The sequence below is a fragment of the Zalophus californianus genome, chromosome 8 (assembly GCF_009762305.2).
Source record: "Zalophus californianus isolate mZalCal1 chromosome 8, mZalCal1.pri.v2, whole genome shotgun sequence".
Taxonomy (NCBI): domain Eukaryota; kingdom Metazoa; phylum Chordata; class Mammalia; order Carnivora; family Otariidae; genus Zalophus; species Zalophus californianus.
In genome coordinates, this window is record NC_045602.1 from 114,056,145 (window position 1) to 114,074,713 (window position 18,569).

The 18,569-nt window shown below is 53.3% G+C and overlaps 2 protein-coding genes across 17 annotated transcripts in view; one reads left to right on the plus strand and one right to left on the minus strand.

Moving 5' to 3' along the window:
• ASXL1 (ASXL transcriptional regulator 1) overlaps positions 1-8,965 on the plus strand; it is a 72,379-nt gene extending 63,414 nt beyond the window's left edge. For 3 of the 8 annotated variants that reach the window (XM_027620460.2, XM_027620462.2, XM_027620461.2), the window contains 7 exons: positions 345-497; positions 1,775-1,938; positions 2,034-2,130; positions 2,902-2,967; positions 3,484-3,589; positions 3,873-4,503; positions 5,039-8,965. In XM_027620460.2, the coding sequence (XP_027476261.2) occupies positions 345-497; positions 1,775-1,938; positions 2,034-2,130; positions 2,902-2,967; positions 3,484-3,589; positions 3,873-4,503; positions 5,039-7,960 (4,139 nt within the window). In that variant the 3' untranslated portion in view covers positions 7,961-8,965. The remainder of the gene's footprint in view (positions 1-344; positions 498-1,774; positions 1,939-2,033; positions 2,131-2,901; positions 2,968-3,483; positions 3,590-3,872; positions 4,504-5,038) is intronic. The other 5 variants (XM_027620463.2, XM_027620464.2, XM_027620466.2 and 2 more) reach the window with 3 other exon arrangements.
• A 4,572-nt stretch (positions 8,966-13,537) lies between these two features.
• NOL4L (nucleolar protein 4 like) overlaps positions 13,538-18,569 on the minus strand; it is a 129,526-nt gene continuing 124,494 nt past the window's right edge. For 7 of the 9 annotated variants that reach the window (XM_027620471.2, XM_027620472.2, XM_027620474.2 and 4 more), the window contains one exon: positions 13,538-18,138. In XM_027620471.2, the coding sequence (XP_027476272.1) occupies positions 17,918-18,138 (221 nt within the window). In that variant the 3' untranslated portion in view covers positions 13,538-17,917. The remainder of the gene's footprint in view (positions 18,139-18,569) is intronic. The other 2 variants (XR_003524422.2, XR_003524423.1) reach the window with 2 other exon arrangements.

Genomic DNA, 18,569 nt, shown 5'->3' on the forward strand with positions numbered 1-18,569 from the left:
TGGGCAGCACGCCGTGGTGGTGAGGCCTGAGCTAGGTTCCGGTGCTGGGCTCTGCCGTGCACACCACCCTTGGCCTCGCAGGGCAGCGTGAGGGTCCGATGAAGGAGTGTGCAGGTGCTCAGTAAAGGTGCAGTGCTGTGCAAACTAAGATGGCGGTTTGGCGTTCTTACGGGATAATGTCAAGCCAGACCGTGAGGTGGTGATGTCTGACAGCCCAGGGTTGGGCCACAGAAGCACCCGCTATTGCGGGCAGTGTCTCAGGGAGAGCTGGGAGAAGTGAGCTTGTCTGAGAGCCCTGGGCGCGGCGGGTGATGCTTTTGACCAGTGGAATGCTGTGCCTTCAGGGTTCTCGGGCCGCCACGCCGATGGCGAGAGCGGCAGCCCGTCCAGCAGCAGCAGCGGCTCTCTGGCCCTGGGCAGCGCTGCCACTCGTGGCCAGGCCGAGGTCGCCCGGGACCCTGCCCCGCTCCTGAGAGGCTTCCGGAAGCCGGCCACAGGTGAGTGGCTCGGCACTCATTTCTCTGCCTGTAAGGGGGGCCCCTGCAGGCCTTAGTGCTAAGAAGAGGAAAATCTTCTGTCCCGCTTCCTTTACCAGTTTATTTTGACTTCTTGGGTGGCCCTCTGTTTTTTTGTTTGTTTCTTACCTTGTAATTTGGTTATTTCACATGTAGATCTTCTCTGCTAGACTGTGAGGGAACTTGTGGGCAGAGATGGTGCCACATTGTTCCTTGTATGTCCCCGTAAGGGCATGGCCTGTGCCTGCCTTGGTACTGCTTAGTGTTTGGGTGAGTGAAAATTGCTTCTGAGATTATCAGTGAAGAATTCCAGCATCCATTTTCTTTTTTCAGTAGCATCCTGTCACTTTTGTTCTTAACATCCAAAGTTCGGTCAGGCACCCTTTCTTCTAGCCTAGTCATAACGTTGAGTGGAAGGAAGCCTGTGTTGAATTTGAGGTTGCAAGCAAATTCAGTAGCATGCTCCTCCCACCCCTCAGTAGGGCGATTTGCAAGGCCAGTATGCTGTTTGCTAGTTCAGGATTTATTTCTTAAAGCCCACATGCTGGTTATTTGTAGCTAGGCCACATGAAACCATTAAGAAGACTAGCCTTGGCTTCTGAAAATTAGAATAAACCATTGCCCAAATGGGAATTGGGTTTGCTGTCTTGCTGCTTTTCCAACTCATCAGCAGTGCTTAACCTTAAGGTCTCATAGGTCTCTATTCTTAGTGATTTTTTTCAAATAAAAGTAACTTTTGTGGAGGTTTTTGTGAGAGAGAGAGATTGACATCTCAGTGGCTTTAAACAGCCTAGTACCTTTCTGTGTGGAGATCATAGCTCTCCATCCCGTTCAGGGAAGGCTCCTGCAGAGTTTTCTGTAGTATACTAACTAGATGCGCTTTTAGACAGCTTCCATCGTTTCTCCAGCTGGCTTTGTGGAGCCTGTTCTCCAACTTTGGAGGGAAGCTCACAACCTGCCCCCTCCCTGCTTTTCTTTGGGAAGAGTGTCCTCTTCAGCCTGTGTCACAGCATGGTACAGAGTCTTCTCTAAGAGGATGTAGGCCCAAGTGTTCTCTTGGGTTTGATGGCAACGACAGTAACCTGGACAGAATAATTGTGACGTGTAGGTTAGGGTGGACTGGATGTGTGGATGTGGACCAGATAAGTTCTGGGTAGTTCGGGTGCTGCCACTAAAATTTATCCCTCAGTTGGCATTTGCTGTTTTTCTTTGAAAAGCTGAAAATCTATACCTTGCTTCTTGCTGCTTCAAAATCACAGGTCAGATGAAGCGCAACAGAGGGGAAGAGATAGATTTTGAGACGCCTGGGTCCATTCTTGTCAACACCAACCTCCGGGCCCTGATAAACTCTCGGACCTTCCATGCCCTGCCAGCCCACTTCCAGCAGCAGCTCCTCTTCCTCCTGCCTGAAGTGGACAGACAGGTGCAGATGGGTAGCCACCTCTTTGACTCTCTTTGGGTGGGCTTCGGTTCCCTTTCTGAGTTTCTTTATTGTGCTTTCCACCCTGATCCTTCTAGGTGGGGACAGATGGCCTCTTGCGTCTCAGCAGCAGTGCACTGAATAACGAGTTTTTCACTCATGCGGCCCAGAGCTGGCGGGAACGCCTGGCTGATGGTGAGTGGATGTTCTCAGACTGCTTGAGAGGTACCTGCCATGTGTGGTGTCACCTGTCCTTGGTGTTTAAAATCCAGACATTCATTTTGTGCCTCTTTCCTCCCCCCGTTCCCCCCCCACCAAGGGATATTTAGTATAAGGCAGGCTTTCCTCACAATACCGATGAATGTGGTGGGTGTTAATGTGCTCTGTAGCTTTAAAGAAGGTACAGAGTGTTTGGGCTTTTGCTGTTTGAGTGTATGTCTCCACCTGCATTACCTCATCATCATTAGAGGTCTAAACTCCTGGTCTTTCCAGGAATGCTGGTGTTGTCTAGATGGGTGGAGGAGAGTGTGCCGTGGCATTGACTTACACGTTGAGTTCTACTGGGTGCTCTGTCTTTTTAGACGTTGCCAGTTGGGGTGGAGTGATTGTCAGCTTCTCTTAATATAACTTTATGGGGAAGCTACGTGGGGAGTGTGCTGGGAGGTCCTTAAGACTCCCTCTAGGTTTGATGATTCACTAGGAGGCCTCACAGGACTCCTCCTGCAGTTGTACTCATGGCTGTGATTGATCACAGTGAAGGAATACAGAGCAAAGTCAGCAAAGGGAAAAGACGCTTGGGGTGAGGTCCAGGGAAACCAGGCGCAAGCTTCCAGTGTCCTCTCCCAGAGGAGTCACACAGGATGTGCACAGTTCTCCCAGCAGTGAGTTGTGACTGCACGTGTGAAATGTAATCTGCTGGGGAAGCTTGTTAGAGACTCGGTACCCAGGTTTTTTTTTTTTACTCAGAACTGATCGTGTGGGAAGCCTCTGCCTGGCACATAACCAGATTCCAGATTCCCCGAAGGAAAGCAGGTGCTCGCCATAAACCATCTTGTTTGCATAAACAGTTTAGGCACAGTGAGCCATTCATGTCATTTATGGGGGTGGGAACCCTCCTGAAATCCAAGCTCCCAGATGTCAGCCAAAGGCCAGCCTTGTAAGCAGGCCTTTCCAAGAATAAGCCATCAGGCCTGGTCTGTTAACCTTTTTCTGCCCAGGGAGTAAGAATGGTTCTCTTGTTTATTTGTTTCTGTTTTGCTTTTTTGATCAGTTGTGTTGCTTGTTGTTGAAGACTGATTATCCGAGGGAAAAGTAAATTTCCCTCATCATGGACGTGTTCTTTCATGACCATGAGCATGATGTGGCTCTGGAGGAGACAGGAATGAGTGTGAAGGAGATAGGGTTAAAAGAAAAAAGAGCTCCACACCCACCAACGTCATGTGTATTTTGAGAAGTCCTGATGTGGTGGAATTGCAAGATTTGGCTTTCCATAAGACAGACCTTAGTATCCTGAATGCACACACTCCAAAAGCTTTTATTTCTCTTTAGGTGAATTCACTCATGAGATGCAAGTCAGGATCCGACAGGAAATGGAGAAGGAAAAGAAGGTAGAACAGTGGAAAGAAAAGTTCTTTGAAGACTACTATGGACAGAAGTAAGGCCCTCGGTGCTGCGGGTCCTGGTCTGGGCTTTAGGGGGCAGAGAGACAGATGCTGTCCGAGTCGTGCATGCCAGCACATGGGGTGAGAACAGGTTGGCTGTGGTGGCTTGCCCGGCTTGTTAAGCTTAATGCCGTTCATAGGAAAGCTAACATACATTTTTCTGTGGTTAGTGCTATGTAGCACACAGATTTATTTTGTTCTGAGATACCTAACAGCTACAATAAAATAGGCATGCCCTCTTTGCCCTGTAACTGATGCTGTGAGTTTGGTTTGCAGATTGGGTTTGACCAAAGAAGAGTCATTGCATCAGAAGGTGGCCCATGAGGAGGCTGACATCAAGAATGACTTGCATGTCCCAGGAGAATCAGCACGGCCACAGCGTGGTCCAGCCACCCGGCAGCGAGATGGGCATTTTAAGAAACGCTCTCGGCCAGATCTCCGAACCAGAGCCAGAAGGAATCTCTACAAAAAGGAGCCAGAACAAGCAGGGGTCACTAAAGACACACAGTCTGTGGCACCAGACATCCCCCTCTACAAGGATGGGGAGGCTGAGAGCGACTCAGCAGAGGCAGGCAGCCCTCATCTGCCTGACACGGCCTCTGTAGCACCCGAACCAGAGAGTACTGAATTCCTGACCCAACCTGTGGCTTCCCGGACGCAGACCGATCCAGGCGACCTGGCACGTGCCTCCGTGTCTCCAGACAGGATTCCCAGCTTGCCTCAGGAGACTGCGGATCAGGAACCCAAGGATCAGAAGAGGAAATCCTTTGAGCAGGCGGCCTCCGCATCCTTTCCCGAAAAGAAGCCCCGGCTTGAAGATCGTCAGTCCTTTCGTAACACAATTGAAAGTGTTCACGCCGAAAAGCCACAGCCCACCAAAGAGGAGCCCAAAGTCCCGCCCATCCGGGTAGGAGGCAGTTTGATTCCTGGCTGTCCTGGGGCCAGGTTCCCTTCAAGGGTCAGGAGATGTGCAGAGCCCCTTTGCAGAGACAGAAGGCTCTGGGCGCTTCTGTTAATTACGTGAGAGTGTAGAGCCCTGTACAAGAGAGCCATTCATGAGACTGACTTGATGGTCAGGAGGATAAGGTTCTTTTCTTCCTCGCTGCTTTGTTCACTCTGTTGAAGTTCTCTCTGGAGGTCAGAATCCTTTGGGGCTTTTAAATCTTTTATTAGGTGGTGTTAGATTCTTTGTGCAGTAACTCACACAGTCCCACCAGAAATTAAATTTAGAAGCATGGCATATGACAGCCCTAGAGCAGAGTCATCTAAGAATGGTGTGGTGTCACGGACAGCCATTTTACTGCCATTATTTCATTTTTAAAGGAAATTATTTGATTCTTGAGGCCGTGTCCCCTAAGCTACTAAAATCTTGGTTTAGCTGTACAGTTCCTAGGTCAGATCACCCAGTCAATTAAAACTATTTTCCAATTCTTCTCTTGCAGATTCAACTTTCACGTATCAAACCACCCTGGGTGGTTAAAGGTCAGCCCACTTACCAGATATGTCCCCGCATCGTCCCCATCACGGAGTCCTCCTGCCGGGGCTGGACTGGGGCCAGGACCCTCGCAGACATTAAAGCCCGTGCTCTGCAAGTCCGAGGGGCGAGAGGCCACCACTGTCATCGAGAGGCGGCCACCACTGCCATCGGAGGGGGGGGTGGCCCGGGTGGAGGTGGCGACGGGGCCACCGATGAGGGAGGTGGCAGAGGCGGCGGCAGTGGTGATGGTGGTGAGGCCTGTGGCCACCCTGAGCCCAGCGGAGCCCCGGGCACCCCTGGAGAGTGTGCGTCAGATCTACAGCGAACACAACTACTGCCGCCTTGTCCTCTGAATGGGGAGCATATCCAGGCTGGGACTGCCCTGTCCAGAGCCAGGAGAGAGGACCTGATTGCTCTCAGAAAGGAGGAGAGCTGCGCACGGCAGAGGGTTCCAGATGTCCTCACAAGTGGGCTGGAAGATGCCTCCCAACTCCCTGTTGCTCCCACTGGGGACCAGCCGTGTCAGGCTTTGTCCCCACTGTCCTCCCAAACCCCAGCCCCGGAGAGATCAGTTGAGCAGTGTACATTGCATCTAGATGTTAGAACTGAACACGAGTCTGGTACCGCTTCCTTGGGAAGCGATGATGAGGATCGAGGACCCTCTCTTCCCCCAGAGGGTTGTCCTGTGCAGTCTCTAGTGGGGGATGTTGTATTGGAAGGAGGACCTGGCCAAGCTCGAGACCAAGACAGTATCCCCACCATGAAGGATCCTGTGAATGTGACTCCTAGTTCCCCCACTGAACCACCATTGGCTGGTTGCCTGCAGGATAGACTGTGTGATGAGGAATTAGGACTTGGTGACTCATGCCCATCCATGAGGGAAAGTGCTACTAGACAAGAAGACTTGACAACTGAGGCCCTGGTCTCTGATGGTGCTGCTCCTTGGGTGCCTGGCTTGTCAAAGGATGAGGCAGTGGGACAGCCTGGACCAGACTCGAGGGAACATGTCCCATCTGTTGAGCCCCAGGCTGTGGAAGAGTGGGAGAAGGCTGCTCCCCTCATTCCTGCGTTACCTGGAGAGTTGACAGCTGGGGAGGGGCTAGGCCTCCCTAACCACTTCCCTTTGCTCTGGACAGTGCCACCTCGAGGGAGCACTGATGACAGCACTGGTAGCGACTGCAAACAGGTGGAAGGTGGAAAGTTGAAAATCAATGGAGACTCTGAAGCCCTGAGTCCTCATGGCGAGTCCACAGACACGGCTTCTGACTATGAAGGCCACCTGTCTGAGGACAACAGCGAGGCTGACCCCAATGAGGCCACCGTGGTGAAGAGAGCCTTGGTGGTGGACACAGATGAGAAACACAGTTGGAACCACTCTGCCTCACTCTCCAAAGTGAATAGTGACCAGAGTCTGGTTACAAGGACAGACAGCATGGCTGCTCCTCAGAGCTGGGTGTCTCGTGTATGTGCAGTCCCCCAAAAGATTCCAGATTCCCTGCTGCTGGCCAGCACCGAGTACCAGCCGAGGTTCATGTCTCTGGGTAGGCCTGGGTCCTCAGTGGAGGCCACTAACCCACTTGTGATGCGGTTGCTGCAGGGTAACTTGCCCCTAGAGAAGGTTCTTCCTCCAGCCCAAGTCACCGGCAAACCTGAATCCCCATGCCTCCTCCTTATGAAAGAGCAGAGCCTTGGCGGCTCCCTGGGAGTGGGATCTTTGCAGGATTTGGCAGAAAACAGTTGCGCAGTTGGCAAGAGCAGCTCCCGTTCTTTAAGAGCTTCAAAGGAGCCTCTTCTACCTGAAAGCCTCGAAGCAAGCACTGGTCTTGCCAGGCTGGAGCCCACCCAGGCTCCTGGAGCACCCCAGAAGATTTCCAAGACAGTCACAAGTCTAGACTCCCTCTATCCAGGGACAGAGCTGACAGCTGCCTCTGGGAAAGTAGAAGTGGATTCCAAAGAGCGGTTCTCTCCTGCTAGTTCGGAAGATCAGAAGGAAGCCTGTGACATGTCCCAGTGCGGTAATTCAAATGCTGCCCCAGGCAGAAGTCCTGGAAATCTCACTACCTCGAGAGCCCCTTGTTTCTCATCTTTAAACGCAATCTCCTTGGCTCCCGATCAGATAGGTCGGGCCCTGGGTAATCAGAACAGTGCTGGAGGCCAAGGGAAGAAGCTCTTTGGCCCCAGGAATGAGGCTGCAGCCCTTCAGCAACCCAGACCCGTAGAGCCAATGCCACTGCCCGCTGATGCCCCTCCTGGTTTTCCCAGTCGGAAGTTGGGGCCAAGCAAAAACTCTGTGTCCGGTGGGGTACAGACCGCCAGGGAAGACTGGGCTCCAAAGCCACCGCCTGCCTCTGTTGGCAGCATCAAGAGCGAGAAGACTTTTGCGGGGGGTCCTCTCAAGGCAAATGCCGAGAACAGAAACGCCACTGGGCCTGGTCCTCGGGAACTAGTGGATCACTTGCAGGGGATGCCCTTTGTCCTTGACCTGCCCTTCTGGAAATTACCCCGAGAGCCTGGGAAGGGGCCTGGTCAGCCTCTGGAGCCTTCCTCCATCCCCTCCCAACTCAATATCAAACAGGCATTTTATGGGAAGCTTTCCAAACTCCAGCTAAGTTCCACCAGCTTTAATTATTCCTCCAGCTCCCCCACCTTTCCCAAAGGCCTTGCTGGGAGTGTGGTGCAGCTGAGCCACAAAGCAAACTTTGGTGCGAGCCACAGCGCATCCCTTTCCTTGCAGATGTTCACTGACAGCAGCACGGTGGAAAGCATCTCGCTCCAGTGTGCGTGCAGCCTGAAAGCCATGATCATGTGTCAGGGCTGTGGTGCGTTCTGTCACGATGACTGTATTGGACCCTCAAAGCTCTGTGTATTGTGCCTTGTGGTGAGATAATAAATTATGGCCATGGGAAAAGTTGTATATTTAGTGTGCGTATTTTGATAATGATTGATCTTACATCTATATACAGGATATCATTGATATAAGAGACTCTGTTTCTCCAGGCAAGAGCACTCTTGCCCCCTCCCTCAAATTTGTAGTGCTGAAGCCCCTCTGTCACTTACCACCTCTTCTGGGCCTGCTGGTGGGGTTTCCTGCCAGGCACCTCCCTGGGCTGCCCAAGGCCGGCTGGCCAGCTTGAGCTCTCATGCAGACAGAGCCTGGTGTGGCGTGGGGAGCCTGCCTTGACACCCAGAGGGACTTGAAACTGAAGAAAGAAGGTTGTGTTCTCCATCAAGGGAACTAACCTACCCGAACTGAGTAGGCATGTCAGTCTTCCACCGCCCGCTCCCTGCCTTCTTCCCTTTCTGCTACTCCCTCGGGGGGGAGCCAATGGCTGGGGAAGCCAGGACAGGGTTAAAATCACTCCCAGCAGTGCCCACCAGGGGGCCCAAGCACCTGCTGACCTCAGGGTCACAGTCACTTCTCAGTTGACAGGAGCCAGTTTGACCTTTGGTTCTGTTGCTGAAGCAAATTTGGGACTTTTCTGTCTCGGTACAGTTCACTGGCCCACAGGAGCTTTTGGAACCTTGAATAGACTTGCTCGGACAATGGGGTCGGGCATAGGGTTGTCTTTCCTCTTAAAATGCCATCTGTAGACTTTGTGAGTCAGATGTCCAGATGTTTGGCAGGTGAATTCCTCTGCTTGACACCCTCCCTGTCACTTTGGACTCGATGGGAGTGGGCATCTCCACGCACCTGTGTATGTGAAAGTCATTTTACATTTCAAAGCAGTGTGTGTTTCTTATTTTTATATTTTTAACTCTTTATCCTTGGATGTATAAAGTGAACTTTTTGGCTTCTGTAAGTATGCTCTATGCACCTCTAATGTTTTATCATGTATTTATATGTTGTACACAGTACTGGCTGATTCTGTAAATGGATGTATTGTACAGAGAACACGAGTGTCTCTCCCTTATTATCCGTCTCCCGCGTCATCGCATTAAAGTGGTGTGCTTCTCTCCGCCCGTGTCCGAGCTGCCGCGTGGCCCGGTGCCCTGTCATGGTTGCCCAGTGGACCCGCCGTGGCCTGCAGGGCCACAGCCAGCCCGCCCGTGCTCTGCCGAACGGACGTGTCTCGCCCCTCACATCTCTGCTCTTCCCACCTTCCACTCGCCGCTCGCTGCCATACGTGACGAATCACCGCCACCAGTGTTCAGTGCTCTGGAGTCAAGGGTGAGTGCCCTGGGCAGCCCCACGCAGGCTTTCCAGATCTGGCTCCAGGGTTCCCGCCTTCAGCAATATGTGGGACCATCTGATGTCCTTCTGACAGCAGGTTGGGGAAGAAACAGCCACACCCGTTGCCTGCCTCTCCCCACCCTCCCCAACACACGTCCAGCACATAGACGTCTCCGTAGTTGTCTTCCCCTGCCTTACTTCTTACACTTCGACTCGTTAAAGAGTCGAGAGCCCTCCTTTTTGACTTTGGTCTCCCTGTGTGAGTGCTTCTGGGTGAAGTAGAAAATTGGTGTGACCTCAGCAAGTCTCGTTTCACCTGAAAGACCTCTCCCCTGACCCCCATTTCATCCACTGTGGCATTTTTGTCGTCAGAAGCATGGGTGAGAAGATGGCAGTCACATGGTGGTGTTAATGTGGTATTGGCCAAGTCCGAGTTGTCAACTTTCAGAGTCTGTTTACCAAAGACAGGGAGCAGATCCTCTTCTTCCTTCTGCTGTGACCTTTGGCAGCCTCTAGGCTACAGGTGGAAACTGGTCTGGTCTGTGGGGCTGCCCAGGGAAAGCACTGCTCTTGTATGTCTCTTGTGGTTTTGGAAAAATAAACCTGTACAGCCTGCGCTTGTGGTCTCAGTCGTCTTGTGTGGCCGCCCCACTGGGCTGGGAAGGAAGGCCAGGAACACAGAAGCCAGCTCGCTTCACCCTGCTTCCAGAGTCCGTGTTCTCGGCCTGGAAGCCGAGAACTTCTTCTTCTGTGAGGTTAGTGCTGAGGGCCCGACTTGCCAGTTTCGGTGGTCTGTAGACTCTGGGCATGGTGGCATGCACTGGGAGCGGAGGTCTCACGAGCAGGGTGAGGGTGCTCGTCCCAGCTGCCCTGTGGAGACACGCTGCCCCAGAGATTGCTGACGGCTGGTGATCGGCTGGCGATCTGCGGGGGTGGTGGCCAGCAGGCAGCCGGGAGGGGCATGATGCCACGGAAGAGAAGGTTGGATACTCGCGGAGCGGGCCTGAGGGCGGCAGGCTGCAGTCCCCAGACCTACCTGGAGTACTCGCGCGCCGAGTCTGGACTTAGCCGAAACTACCTCAGCGTAGAAATGAGCCAAAAGCAAACAAAAACCACGCTGGAAGTACAGGTGAGTGAAAATACATACCCGTTAGCTTGTGTCCCGTGAAGCGGTGAAAGGAGGCTCTCTGGTGCACGAGCTTCTGGGGAGCGGTTCACTGCTGCTGGGCCCGGAAGTGTGGCTGGCAAAGCCGGGGTAGGTGGCTCTGCGGTGACCGGGCAGCCTCCTAGTGGCGACGCTGTGTGTACTTGTGCCGTTGCTGGTCCGTGGGAGCTTAGCAGGCATTAGGATGCAGGGTGCAGAGTATGGCGGCGTTCGCGTGCAGGCCCTGCTTCCCACCGGCTCTGGGGCCCGGGTGAGGCAGCCTCTCTGCCCGCGCACCCGTCTCTGAATGGGGACGGTAATACTTCGTAGGGTCCTTCACGCCTGGCACACAGGAGGTACTCCTGACTGTTAACTTGCACCCGGCCAGGATAGTAGCTGCCTGGACTTGGAGCAGACGTCCGTGTGGCTCCTGCCACCTGCCTGCTCCTAGGCCCCAAGGACGGCTGGTCGGGGGGTGGGCCTCCCACGGGGAGGGTGGTGTGGCCTCTCCCGGGGCATCTGGCTCTTGGCCTCCTGCTGTGGTTGTTGAGTACGCGGTCCTAAGTTGAGAGACTGAGTTCCCGGCAGGGGAGACTGTTGTACTCATTTACCGCTAAAGGATGAGGAAACCCTAATAATGTTTCAGAATATGGAAAAGATACTATTTTACTGGCCGAGTGAGCATCGTGACTGTTTTATGTCCATCCTGCTCTTAAGTCAGATCCTGCTTGAGAGGGGTGTGTGGGTATGTGTGTGTGTGCTGAATAGAGTAGCCCGTTGATGATCAGGGGCCTCGGGGGACCAGAGCATCTGCCTGCTTGCCTCCCGAGAGGAGGTGGCATGGCTGGGTTGTGCTTGTGTGGGGGCATCGTCTAAACTGATGGGGAAAGTGGGCTTTGTGACCTTGGAGACTAGGACTTGAAACCAAATGTTGACAGTGCCCCACGCTTCCTCTTGTCTCCGTGCATCAATTTGAAAGCCTGGACTAACTGCCTGCCAAAAGATGTAGACAAAAGCCCTATAAGGAACATAAGCGTGACAAAGAGACAGCTGTCTGTGCGGTGGCTCTTAACCTTTCTTGGATCACAGATGCTTGGAGAACCTGACCGAAGCTCCGGACCCTCTCCCCCAGGAATGCACATCCACATGAAGTTGTGCAGACTATTTCAGAAGGCTCATCTGCTCCTTTAGGCAGCTGGGACCCCTCATTTAAGAGCCCCCTGACTGGCAATAAACTGGTAATAAAATCTGGATTTATACAAAAGATCAAGGAGGGGAGCGAGGACTTTGCAAAGGATTCTTAGGTTTCTGGTAAACTGGGTTTCCCTAGTGCATGATAATTTTTATTTTATTTAAATTCAGTTAATTAACATATAGTGTATTAATTTCAGAGCTAGAGTTCAGTGATTCATCAGTTGCATATAACACCGGTGCTCATTACATCACATGCCCTTCTTAATGCCCATTACCCAGTTACCCCGCCTGCCCACCCCCGCCCGCAACACTCAGTTTGTTTCCTAGAGTTAAGAGTCTCTTAGGGTCTCTCTGATTTCGTCTTATTTTCCCCCTCCCTTCCCCTATGCTCCTCTTGTTTTGTTTCTTAAATTCCACAGGAGTGAGATCATATAATTGTCTTTCTCTGATTGATTTATTTTGCTTAGCATAATACCTCATTATTTTTATTATTTTTTTAAGATTTTATTTATTTGACAGAGACACAGCGAGAGAGGGAACACAAGCAGGGGGAGTGGGAGAGGGAGAAGCAGGCTTCCTGCAGAGCAGGGAGTCCGATGTGGGGCTCGATCCCAGGACCCTGGGATCATGACCTGAGCCCAACGACGGCCACCCAGGTGCCCTTCATCATTATTTTTAAATTGTACTTATGTGCATGTTCTCCCCTTCCCCTCCCTGAGTAAAGGGAGGTTTGCCTGTTTTGTCACTGAGTAAATTTCACCATTCTGTGGGGGCATTGCTCTTTGATGTTGTCCTGTCCACTGTTGACAACAGTGGTGCTAGGGTCCCATGTAAAGAAGTCAGGTGGGGATCAAGAGATGCTTCTCTGTCCTTGAGTGAGGTCTCCTGCTTCCATCGTGTGGAGCTGCCGCGCTTCATCTGGAGGTAAGTGCTTTCCCAGCGCCGCTGGAGTGCTCTGCAGGCAGTGGGGCTGGGCTCCGGATGTGCTGGCCCAGGTCGGGGGTTTCCGTGGCCCCTTGGTGATTCTCAGCAGGGCTAGTTTGGGTTAGGACGGGCGTTTCATGGTATCATTGAGGCATTGCGGCCCTTGGTCCCTGCGTTGCGTGAAGAGAGGCATATAACTGCTGTCTTTGGCTTTTACGGTCCCTGCTAATCTTATGAACCTTGGTCCCACACTGGGTTCCCTGGGTGTGGTGGCTTCAAACTATTGCCCCTCTCTGTTTATTTCATATATTTGGGTATTGTATAGAATTTCGGTTTTAAAAAGATTCTTCTGCCATTACAAAAAACAAATGTTTTAAAAACTGCCATGCAATGTGTGTCTGTGTATCTGTACACACACCACACACACACACACACACTTTTAACAGTAAAACTAACATTTATGCTTGTAACTCGCAGAACTGCTTTTAAACTCATGACAGGTTTGGCCCCAGCCATATTCCTGCAAGTTTTCCTCAAGGTTTAGCCTAAATGATCTATGTAGGATGAAAAAAGTCTGTGCACAAGTAAATAGCACTTTTCCCTCAAGGTGGGCTCAGGAGTTTCGGGGTCAAACGGAACATCAGGTGCTGAAGGTTCAGGCCCTCAGTCTCCCAAGCCAGCACCGAGGGCTGGTGTGTGCGAGCCTGGTTTCAGTGGGGCTGGGGGCGGGCAGGGAGGGTGCACGTCTGCGGGGGGGACCGGTGTGTGCCCCCGGGAGTACACCTGCCACCCGATGAGTGCCAGTGAAGGTTCATTTCCTTCTCTAACGGGCAGGGTTGTCAAAAGAAATGAGAGGCTTATTCGTTTGAGGGTTTACCGAGGCCTTCCGTGGTGGGCTGGTGCGCTAGCCAGGAGAGGCAGGGTACTTACCAGCAGAGCGGCGGGCCAGTGCGGCCCTGCACAAACGTGCAGGGAAGAGAGCTAGCTGGCAGGGCTGTTGAGAGGACACGGTGGGAATGAAGCATCCAGTTTGTTATTCAGTGTTTATTAAGTAGATTCAGTCTTATATATGATATACAGATTCAAAAGAAAAAGGATTCCACATACTTATGAAATCAGTGCATTTAGCAAGTAATACCATGGAGATAACAGCTCGATTAACAGCTCATTGGTCTTTTGTTAAGTGAGGGAGAGGGACTTGGCCTGTGCTAGTCATTCCACAAACAAAACAGAATTTAGTTGCATCACATAGAGAAGACGCATTCTAAGAATTAAAATATTAAGCCACATTTACTGGAAAAAACTCACTCTATAGAACACAAATCCTTTTTATAGAGCATCGAGGAGGAAGTGCTCACCTGCTTAGAAGAGCCACGTTAAGTTGCATAGGTGCATATCTGTAAAAATATAATTTAGAGATGTAGCCATTGATTAATAAAGAGTCACCTTTAAAAGTTGGTGCCATCCACGGTTTGTCTTAAGTGCCATACGCTTACCGTCTGGAGCCCCCTGCCCCTCCTCAGAAGTGAGGCCTCTGGAATGAGCTGCCTCCAGGGGATCCCTGAAGGAATGCTTGTACCATCTGCACTGGAAAGTCCGAAAACCTCATCTCAGGGAATTTGCGCACTCCCAAAACATGTCTAAATTATACCGGAGGATTGACAGCCTCTTGGGTCGTCCCTAAATCCTGGGTGGCTTGACCCTGAAGGTCCCACGAGTCACCTTGACCTCCCCACTGCCAGGCTGCTGGGAGACCTCCACCACCCCCCAGCGCTGCCGCGAAGTCCCACTCACACGCTCCGGGAGTCCACGCAGGTGCCCACCAGCAGCTGCTGGGACATTCCCGCTCTGCCCCCTGCTCCTAACGGACCACGCCACAGAGGCGTATGGGCCATCTGCCGCACGGAGATTTTTCCGAGCTTAGAAAAAGTTATTTTTCAGCAAATCTTGAGTTCTATGTTGTGTAGGGTTTTCGTTTTTGTTTTTAGGTGGAAACATAGGTAAAAAGAGAGGTTTTTGTTTTGTGGCTTTGCTAAGCAGATGAGCTTAGTGAGGTGCACCTTCCTCCTCAAGAGCGAGTCTTGCAGAACACACAGGGACTGGGGCATCTGTACATGTAAACAGTACACTTTCACTGAGTCCAAAATTAGGAGCAAAAATACAAAGGTTCACATTGGTCTTAGGTAGATACAGGCGAAAAAGGATTGAGCTGTTTAGCTCAGAAACAACAAAAACAAAGTTTCTAAAGCACCACTAAATTATATAAAAATCAGACCATGGACGGATTGAAACTGGTATTCTGGTGAAATACTTTACTATCTTGTAAAAAGTTTTACAAAAAATTACAAATTAAAAGTATCAACCCTCTGAGTTCAAAGCAGCATTTTGAAAATGAACTGGTAGTTAATCCTGTAACCACCCCTGGAGTCGTAAGTGGCCCTTAGGAATAGGGATGGCGGGGTTCCACCTGTTTGAAATCCTTGAAAACCCTGCTAGCCCCCTCCTGTCCCCCTCCCCCTCAACACTGTTCTGGGGTATAAACTGTACTGGAGGTGATGGTAAAATGAATTTCAGATGGGTCACACCATTACTGGTCTACTAGATGTCTACCACGAAGACCAAATTCCCCTTTCTCCTGATTCTACCCTTCTGCTGGAATTAGCCCCCTGCAAAGACTCTGGAATTGGTGTATTCTACTCTTGAGCTACCTTTTAGCTTAGGATCCCCAGTGATGAATTTGTGCCCTGAGGCCCTCCGTGAGAATTTAAAATGGCTGCGGGGCAGGGCGTTGGAAGCTCCCTTTGGGAGAAGGCAGTCCCTGGGGTGAGGGTGAGGGTGGGACAGCGGTGAGCTGGGTCCAGCAGAACCAGCTCTTTGGTGCTCTCCAAGTCAGGAGGAGTGGGGAGGGGTTGAAGCTGCATCTCTGAAAACAAAAGCAAAACAGAACAAGTTCCCTGACTGAACTAGCTAATGGAGTCCTGTTTCCACACAGCGACTTGCTCCTGATTCTGCCCTCAGCCAGGCTTCAGGCAGAGCTTCACAGAGAAGGAGCCCCCCCCCCCAGGCGGCGGGGTGACGGTGGCAGAATCCACTGTCCCGGAGGGGCCGTGTAGCCTTGTTCTCACACCAGTGCGCCCGCGCCCAGGCAGGCTGAGGTGGTCAGCTCAGGAAAGCGGGACTGCACGCCGAAATTTAGGCTGGTCTTTAGATCCGATCCCTAGTGTGGGGGTGGTGGCAGCTCCCAGGCCTCCTGTCTCCTGTCTGAGGAAAGCACTGCAGTCGCGCCTGGCCTGGGGCCTGCCTCCCGGAGGGGGAATGACAAGTTAAGCAGTTGGTATCAAGAATTCTAAGGCGGCGATTGTCTCTGCCAGTTTTTAACATTAAGAATCTCACAAATTGCCTGGGGTAACATTTTGCAAAAGACCTACTGATTACTTTGTAGTATTGTTCACACACAAAAATATTTACACAAATTGAAACGTCTGGGAGTAGCACTGAGCAGGTGGGGGCTGGACGCGCGAATGGCTGGGGTGGGGGACGGGCCTTGGGCGCGGGAGCTTGTGCTGTGCGAAGGGGGCGTCTCGGGTGTCCTGGCCCTGACCAGAGGCCTGGAGATTGGCCAGATGGAAGGCAGAGGTGGTGTGGCTGGGGGGTGCGGGGGGTGTTGGGAGGCCACTTGAGAGAGGAAGGACCACCCCCGACTGCTGGGGGCTGGAAGCAAGCACAGGGTGGGGCACCCTACCTCTCAGAGCTCTGGCCCATGTGGGAGCCCCCCCCAAACCTCCCCCTCCGGCCCTCCTGACGGTGGTCTGCCATAGTGCTGGGAGGCAGGTAGCTGCAGATAGCTGGTTTGGGAAGGGGTACCTGCTCTGGGGTCGAGTGGCTGTGGCCCTCCTAGGGTCCATGCAGCCCTGGCTCCCCTGGGGCCGCTCTGCTCTGAGGGAGGAAAGGCTACAGAGGGCTTCTGCCGGCTCTGGGCGGGGGCGGGCAGCGGAGAGCTGCTGTCATGGCTACGGAGTATCGCACGGAGAGGCCCCGTGGGCCCTCTGAGGTGTGGGGGAATCCCTGGTTTTAGCAGCACTGGGAGGTATTGCACTGAGCAAGAGGAAGTGCCTACTGGGGAGGAAGGACCAGGCCGGCCTTTGCTTTTGCCCTTTTTCACACTCCAGGGTTATAGGTTTCTTCCAGGACTGGCCCCTCCAGAAGGGCAGGTCCTCGGAGAACCCAAGTGGCTTCTCTACTTCTGTTGATGGTCCCTTTACTCCAGCCACGGGGGCAGAAGACAGGAGCTGCAGTCTGACCAGGGGCTCGCAGCTGCTTTTCCTGTTTGGTGGCTGCCTGACAGCTGGGGGCCCACCCTGAGGAAACAGGCCCTTCCCGGCAGGTGTCTGAGGGCCCTGGGCCTGTATGAAGTGTTCAGACCCGGCTCCCTGGGGGCAGGTGAGGGCAGGGGCCCTCCTGACTGGCGGCTGTCCCCCAGCTGTCTGTCCTGGTGAACAGCCTGGAGGGTTGGGGCCGGGGGGCGGGGGGTGCTGCAAGCTGCTCCGGAGGGTCACAGCCCTGTCTGGGCTCCAGCTCCTGGCCACCCCTCTGGACTTGCCTCCCAGGCAGACACCGTGTGTGGGGGAGTCGGGAGATAGCCGTTCAGAACAGGCTCAGGGCACATCCTGGAAAAAGCCCACGCTGGAGTGTGAGGTAGAATACAGGTGGCCGTGTGACTGGGGCTTCTGTGGAACGGGGGTGGGGTAGCCGTTTTTGTTTGTCTTTGCTTTGCCTTGGGTGTGGGTGAGGTCCTCCGGCTTGGCGGTGCTGGGCGCTCGGAAGGACAGCCAGCCCGGCGCCCGCCCCACCGCACCCCGCCCTGCCGGCCCCCAGCCCGCGCCAGTGTAGTGATATGGAATGTTAGGTGACAGGGATACATCCTTCTGATCAGACAGACACAGACTGGCAATCTGTACAAACACAAAAGAATCCATTTTCAGAAAAATAAATTACTAAGGGGAGAGGAAGAAAGGGTCCACTTTGTTTTTCTCAATAAATATGCAATTCTGCTCACCTAAGACTTGAAAGGTAATTATCTGGGGGTGGGATTCTAACATCAGGGTCCACGAAGATGATTCTAAATAGAGCTGCGTCCCCAGCGCCTTGTCAGGGGAGCCCCAGCCCTTCCAAAGCTGCCCCATTGGCCTCTTCCAAGCAGGTCAGAGCACCCGTGTGGTGAGATTCCAAAAAAAAAAAAAAAAAAAAAAAAGTGTCCTTGTGCCCAAAGTCGCAGGTGCTTGGCGTGTGGCTAGAAACAGCTCTTTTGGATCCCACCTCTTTCAGAAAACAAAATGTACCAAGTGGTGAGGCAGGAAGCCGGGCCGGGACAGCCTCCTTCCTTAGGGTAGTGCACTCCAGGTGCCGCGGGGTCAGTTCTGCTGTAAAATGAGGTTTTCCAGTTCGTCCGCGGAGCGCAGCAGGAAGGCGGCAGACTCTCGGTAGCCGGCGATGAGCTGCCGCACCGCACTGATCTCCGTGGGGCTGAGCTGGGCGGCGGGCATGGTCCTGCTGGTGCTGTTGCCGGAGGGCGTGGGCGTGGGCGTGCTGGAGGCCGTGGCGGCCCCGCCTTTCATGCTGAGGTCGGTGGGCCCTGTGGAAGGGACAGCGCAGGTGAGGAGGGGGGCCGACACCTCGCAGGGTATCTGGGAGGTGCCGTCACCCTGTGCGTCGTCTTGGGGGCCTGCCGTGGCTCAGGCGCTCGGGCCTCTCGACAGTTGTACCCTAGTGCCTAAAACGGGGCCCGGTCCCAGCAGATGAGATGTGGGGTTCTCTGCTAACCCTCAGGGCGATCCTGCAAGGAAGGGGACCTTATCGTTGACAGGCGGAAGCTGGGGAGGCCTGGAGGTCGGAGGTTTGCCCCAGGTCACGCGGTGAACGTGCGCACGCTGCTGCCTTCCGGGCAGGGTGGCCGGCGGCAAGGGGCTCGGACTCTAGCTCCCTGGCCCTGCTCGCACCTCGGCAGCTTTCTGAGGACCGACGGGTAGACCGCGCTCCCCTGCTAAAGGGGGTGGCCTCCGGGCA